Genomic DNA, 6,595 nt, shown 5'->3' on the forward strand with positions numbered 1-6,595 from the left:
ACCGTCCCAACGCGTCGACGTGGTCGGGATGGTAAGGATGCTCCGAGAATGTCGTCGTCGGTATCAGTCGATTGGTGTAATCGTGTGCCCTCTGTTGATTGATATAGATCGCAGAGGTTGCGGCAGCGTTTTCTGCTCTTGGAGTTGGTTGGACAAGTTCTGAAACAAGGTCATGAATGATATCCAAGAGTCATGGCCCCAAAGCAGCCAGACGCCTCGCGCGGCGTGGGACAAACGAAGCCATGGGATGCGTAGTAAATTCAGTTGTTTTGTTGATGATGCCAAAACTAAGCCAATGGAGCCGGAAATCGCGGTAAAAAAAAACCACATGTCTCCTGGCATGTTAGAAATTGAGACCATGTGACCAATGTTCCACCATCCAAAAGCCTCATCGGTGTCATATTCTTAAAAATCTGACACCCATGAAAACCTGGCTGCCAAAAACTGTCTGTGATTAATCTGGAACGATGACATTTCAGGCAAGCAACCGTGTGTTTAAGAATCACGTAAAGCGACGGTGGACATAAAAACATAAACGGTCTAATACTACTCCAATATACTGTGTGGAGCTACTACCTTCATCCATTTGAGGGGAGAACCGCGCCACGGCGGAGGAGCGGTGTTTTTTCAACCTGATAAAGGTTAGTATAAAAGAATTATCGTAGCCAGTAGGACTATCTACGATCAGTCTCTGCGATGACCGTATCGAACATCAATTCTGGGGAATTCCCAACATTAGGGCTAGCTCCCTGAGATCAAACGCCGGCGGAACGCGTCCATAACATCTGTATACCATGCTGCCCACATCGGCTCCCCACCTTGTCATGACAGCTTTCAGCAACATGACAATTCTGTAGAAATACACGTCGTGCTCAGAGATTGTCGCATTGTCATGCTGACTTGATCGGATGGGCTTTTCCTGCAACGTTGCAGTCTCCACACTTATTTCGCATTCAATTAACTTTGAGAGGGTAAAATCGTCAAAAAGTGAAACCCTGAATAGCATGAATCGGAAGGGGATCTAGGTCTGGACGACCCAGCTGGCAGCGATGTGAGCTAGGGGAGAAAGGGAGGAACGTTTCGATGCGTGTCGCAATGCTATGCAATACAGTGTGTGTGTGTGCGTAGACGGGAATTTGCTGTCGTGTGCACAGACGGTGATCCAACGGGGCGCTTTTAAGGGTGGTGTGCCAGATCTCTGCAACCAGAGTAACCGAAGAAGCGAGCAACTGCGTATGCGAATGAACCGATTGTCAAGCATCATTTCAAAAATAAAATTGGCAAAATAATGTCAAACACCCTCGATCCACAATGCCTAGCAGTCGACCGGAACAACCAGGAAAGGAACCAACCAAAAAAGCAACCAATGAAAAACCAACAAATGGAAAGCTTTTTGAAAGGACCTCTTATGCGAGACGCTCGCGTTCAACCGGAAGCACTGCGGCATTGACAGCCCTCTTGAGTGCGGCAAGTACGCACCTAAAATACTTGGAGTTTTACATATGGTCGTAATTTAAAACAACACAACTCGTTGCGAACGGAGTGATTTGTCGAGCACCATTCTCAACTCAGACAATATTCTCATCACCCGGCTGTTTTTTTTTTGTTGTTTTTTTTTAACTCGCGTTGTTCGCGAAAAGTGTGCGCATCATTGGACCTCCACCTGTTATATTTTCGTAAGTTTAACTCCACTGTCAGTCGGAGGTATAGCTGAATCGCAAACATCCCTGAAGATTAATATTAGGTTTATGACGTTGCAGAACAGAACCAAAAATGTAATTTCCGGTCAAAACATTTTTGGGAAAGTTTCAGTGCTGACTCTCAAGAATAGCAGACTTGCCAATGTACTGGCCGGACTTGTTGGCATCGATTGCCGTGGGTTCCTGGCTCCACTGTCGCATTTCGAGACATCTGCATAATAGTAACAGACCACTCCCACAACCGATCAATGCCTCGCTCGTACCTCGCCACCAGTTTCCTGTCAATTGTCAAGCGGCGAGCTCGAAGAGGCAGGTGGGAACCAGAAACCAACATTACGAACCTGGCTGGAGCACATACACATGAAAAGCCAAGCCAAGAGGAAAAGTGTGGAGGTCACATGGTCACCATGCTGTGAGAGGGTGGGCGTGGTCCCAATAGGTCACCGTGGATCCGGCCACTGAAAGCGGATGATCAGATCATTGCCTGCCTGGATTGCGGTCGATTGGTACGTCAGGCTCGTCCTGCTGTAGCGAAAGGATGCTGCTGGTTGTACAACTGGCAGTGATCACCGCAGTGGCGGGCGAAGCGCCGAGGCGAACATAGCGTCAGGTGGCAGGAGCGGCCGCGGTGCCGCTCTCCCCGTACAGACTGCTCGTGCGCCCCGGTCCCATTGCTCTGCGTGCAAGTTTCGACTCAGGCGCACACATTGCATCGATGCAAGCTTAGGGGCGACTGTAGGCACGTTCCTTGGGGGTTCAGTGCGGCTGTCAATTAATGAAGCGGATGGCCCAGATCAGCGTGCTTCCGTACTGGGTTCCCGCCACAAGCCCCGCGTCTGAGCGCGGCAGCTAGCGACCCCTCTGCCGACAATGGACGTCATTGGCAGCTGCCTGCTGCTCTCGGTGGGCCCCGCACTGCGCCGAGCCAGACGGCCGGACGGCGTCGTCTCCGACTGGTGCCGACGGCCGCGCCAGTCCGAGCGTCGCCTGCTCGGCCCTGGCGGCGGCGGCGGGCCGGCCCGCGCTCTCCAGCGTCTCCTCATCACCGGCGTACTCTGGACGGGTGCTGACTACCCTTCTACGTCTGAGGCCGCCACACACGATCCGGCGCTGCTCCGGCCGGGCCTGACCCAGGACAGGTCAGGCTCTGACGAACCGAGCCCCGGCTGCTGAGGCTGACCGACGACGGTGTTGCAGTCGGCTGACGCGCAGACGCTATGATTCGTCATGTGCCGTGCCATTTGCCGGACCGCTTGGTCATCAAGTGTCATCATATTGGCTCGGCAATGTGGGCTTCAGGCAGAAATCGTTCCGGGGCTTTTCAAGTGTGTTGGCCACGAGAAGAATAGCCATTCGGCTCCCATTAGTGCAGGCGGCCCTGACTCCGTGTGGTAATGCTGATGAATTATTATTCATAACGTACGTGGAACATCAAAACTGTTCATATCTACATGCCCTTGTTTGACACAGCTTAACCCAACTGAGGAGGTTCAAATATGCCTTCCAGATTACCATACACACACTGACACCGGTCTCAGGTCATCGACACTGAATGCATACGACACTGCATACCACAAAACACGACCGTAAGCAAACAACGGAAAAGCTTGTCTCGCCTCGCGTCCGGATTTGTATTTCTACAATTTAAATTCCATCACCACGCGACGCGCAACGTGCAAGTGAGAATTTGGCCTTCAAAATGTAATAGTCCTGGAATGCAGAAAAGTAACGCTTAACGCTATGCTACTCAGCACCGAGATCCGTTTTGACTCCTGTCTCATGGAGTGACCCAATGAGATGGGTTTGAGATATCCTGGCGGAAACGACAGTCAGTGCCTATATTAACTTATCTCTAGTTTAGTTGTTTCAGTTCAGTTCAGTTCAGTTCAGTTCAGTTCAGCTTAGCTCCTTGCTGGCTGGAAGACAGGGGTCGAATGAAATGGATTTTTGCTGGGCTTACGTATGAGAAATGCAATTCTAATTCGTAATGCTTCTTACTTAAGGAAGGTAGGTTTATATGTTTTAACTCGTGCTAGCTAATCGTTATTGCTTTAACTGCAATCTGATGTTATATATATATATATATATATATATATATATATATATATATATATGTATATATATATATATATGCATATATATCACATCCATACATGCATACATATTAATGTAAATATACACATGTATACATATATATATATATATATATATATTATATATATATATATATATGCATGCACATCTATACATGCATACATATTAATGTAAATATACACATGCATATTATATAGATATATATAGACATGATATAGATTAGATAGATCGATAGACTAGATAGCTCGCTCGATATCGATAGATTAGATATATCTATATCTCTCTATATCCTCTCTCTCTGTATCGTATGTCATCTATCTATCTATATCTCTCTCTCTCTTCTCTATCTCTGCCATCTATATATATATCTCTTATATCTCTCTATATATATATATATACATTACGCAAGAACTGATTGGAATTTTTCATTTTGAAAACTGCGAGTCATTAATCAAATAATTCAATGTGAGCAATGAGTCTGAACTGAGCTGAATAAAAAATTTGGAACGACTATGACTGATGAACGGAATCGGACCCCATAATCTGTGAGTAGGTCCTGAGCCGGCTCAAAAAATTGGAGTGTAACACAAATCTAACTTAACGTACTCGTTTTCTCAGAAGGTTCCCACAAGTCCTCCTTAATCATGACAGGCAGGCGAGACGTAAAAGTGGTTGCGGCGGCGGCTCGAACTCAAGGCTAGCGGGCGAGGCGGTACAGCAGGGCGGTGACAACCACCTCAGCAGCGAGCACCCACAGACCGGGCCTCGGCTGCGGAGGCCCGTCGCCAGCCGACTGCGAGGGCTCGTCGCCGCCCGGCTGCGGAGGCCCGTCGCCGCCCGGCTGCGGAGGCTCGTCGCCGCCCGGCTGCGGAGGCTCGTCGCCGCCCGGCTGCGGAGGCTCGTCGCCGCCCGGCTGCGAAGACCCTCGTCGTCGCGCTTCAAACGCAGTCGAGCCGAGTCGTGCCCGACCCAGAAGATGGTACGGCTCTGTACCAGCGTGACGCGGAACACGACGTCCTCGGCCAGGTCAGCGGGCGCCACCCACTCTACTGACACCGAGTGCTTGTCGGCGCTGTCCCGGTGGCTGATGCCGTTCTGCGCACAACACACACATGTGGTCGAACATGGTCAGTCAGGTGGTAGCTGACGCAAAAAAGACAGCAGTGTGCGTGTGTGCGAGTGTATGCAAGAAATTTAACTCAGAGCGGTCAGTTTTGTCACTGTGCCTACATTTCGAGAAAAGTCTGCTAGAAGGGACCGATATCACCTGCCAGCTGGAGACGGGCGACGGTCCTGATAGCTGGATGGACACCGGTCCTCCCACAGCGGCGTGACTCTCCCTCTTGCCCTATTGCCGGGCGACACCACCCTAGATCCCGTGATCTTTATAGTACCCTGGATCCTAGGACAATCTTTGTTGGATGCATGACAAAATCCTGAATCACAGTAGACACTTAATCGGATTAAAAATGAATCCATAAACCTAAGAAGTAGATTTAGAGGGTTCAACAGACCGTTTGGCTGCCGAACAGCCTTTGCTCAACTCTACGCATTTAGGCCGCCATAACACGGCAGCAGCGTGTTCCGCGATTCAGGGCAGCTTGCAGTAGCCTGGGATTGTGAGGTTGGTCCGTGAAAAATAGGCTACTCGGACCAGGCTTGATGTTAGGGAAATGGTACGGGCCTTTGGGCTTTGGACATACTTCTCGAATTTGAAACTGACGAGATAATTAAAAAGCTCAACTAGCCTCACGTGGGGTAACAGTGAATTTCAAAAGTTGTTTACTAGAAAAGCCGTAAAAACTAATGCGACAAAGTTTAAAAATGGATCTTGAGTTCCAGAAGATCCTTCGATAAAATCAATGCATAAGTCCTACAAAATGTTTTAGAAAAATGAAATTAATCTAATGTCAAAGAAGGTTCAGTAAAAGCTGAACTAGATTTTGAATCCCGAGAGCTGAGATTTAGGACTTGTGCGACCCAGATCCCGGGATCCTTTTCTCAGATACAAACGTTTGTCTGAAGAGCAAATTTCTACGTAACATAGGATTCGTCACTAAAGCCTACATACGCACCACAATGTTAACAAACAGCGGTAGATATACCCGGATAAAAACGATGTCGTTCCAACATGTCCTGAGGATTTGCGCTGAAAAGAGCAGATGGGGAGAAAAGCGTGCTCGTGACCACGAGCCTGGCTGGCCGACACTCACGTCGCTGTACTCGCCGCAACTGGTCAGCTTGTACTCGGGGACAGCTGTGAAGCTGCCCAGCGCCGGCAGTGAGTCTGTCCCGCTTGCGCGGCGCGCCTGAACGAAGAAGCCTTTAAAGGGCATCTGGTGCTCCCGGCTGATGGTCACCGTCACCCTGTGGAGGCGGGCGGGGGGTCAGTGAGGGGCGCGTCAGCCGCCAGGTCGCACCAACTCAGCGGGCTGCGCACTACGAGAACGCGCATGAGCTGCGCTCCTCGTCGTTATTCAACGTGAGCTGATCTGCTGTTAGTCCTTGCCTATATGTCATCGATCAGCTCACATTGTCGGGGCAGGAAACTCGCTCGTTTCCGCCGGCTAGCGTTTAGGAAAGCCCGATGGGCCAGTCCAGTGATCGTCTCTTAAAACGCACGGTATACTTTTACACGGAATTCTTTGCTGAGTCGGGAATAGCTGCCGGGCTACCCTACCGCTGCCGTCCATCGGTCAGTCACCGGGTCAGGGGATCCAAACTACAAATCTCAGGGAGGACCTCACTCTCACTGTTCAGGTTGAGGTATCGCCAGCGATTACCGAAACAGATGGATTCCA

General features: G+C 49.7%; 1 protein-coding gene across 1 annotated transcript; it reads right to left on the bottom strand.

Moving 5' to 3' along the window:
- Positions 1-4,491: 4,491 nt before the first annotated feature.
- On the bottom strand, positions 4,492-6,515 carry LOC119111598 (putative defense protein 3). The gene is made up of 3 exons (XM_037235406.1): positions 6,008-6,515; positions 4,701-4,889; positions 4,492-4,563 (listed from the first exon to the last, which is right to left on the bottom strand). The coding sequence occupies exons 1-3, from the start codon at positions 6,128-6,130 to the stop codon at positions 4,492-4,494; spliced, it is 384 nt and encodes a 127-aa protein (XP_037091301.1). The 5' UTR covers positions 6,131-6,515.
- Between the last annotated feature and the right edge of the window lie 80 nt (positions 6,516-6,595).

Source organism: Pollicipes pollicipes, unplaced genomic scaffold, assembly GCF_011947565.3.
Source record: "Pollicipes pollicipes isolate AB1234 unplaced genomic scaffold, Ppol_2.1 Scaffold_7261;HRSCAF=8764_pilon_pilon_pilon, whole genome shotgun sequence".
NCBI classification, from domain to species: domain Eukaryota; kingdom Metazoa; phylum Arthropoda; class Thecostraca; order Pollicipedomorpha; family Pollicipedidae; genus Pollicipes; species Pollicipes pollicipes.

Bases quoted from the DNA above. Each gene is read 5' to 3' on its own strand.
- LOC119111598 (XM_037235406.1), bottom strand. From the start codon at position 6,130: ATGCCCTTTAAAGGCTTCTTCGTTCAGGCGCGCCGCGCAAGCGGGACA. The intron at 4,890-6,007 runs GTGAGTGTCGGC...TGTTGTGCGCAG, and splicing joins GTTGCGGCGAGTACAGCGAC to AACGGCATCAGCCACCGGGA. The intron at 4,564-4,700 runs GCGACGAGCCTC...GGGCCTCCGCAG, and splicing joins AGGGTCTTCGCAGCCGGGCG to CCGAGGCCCGGTCTGTGGGT.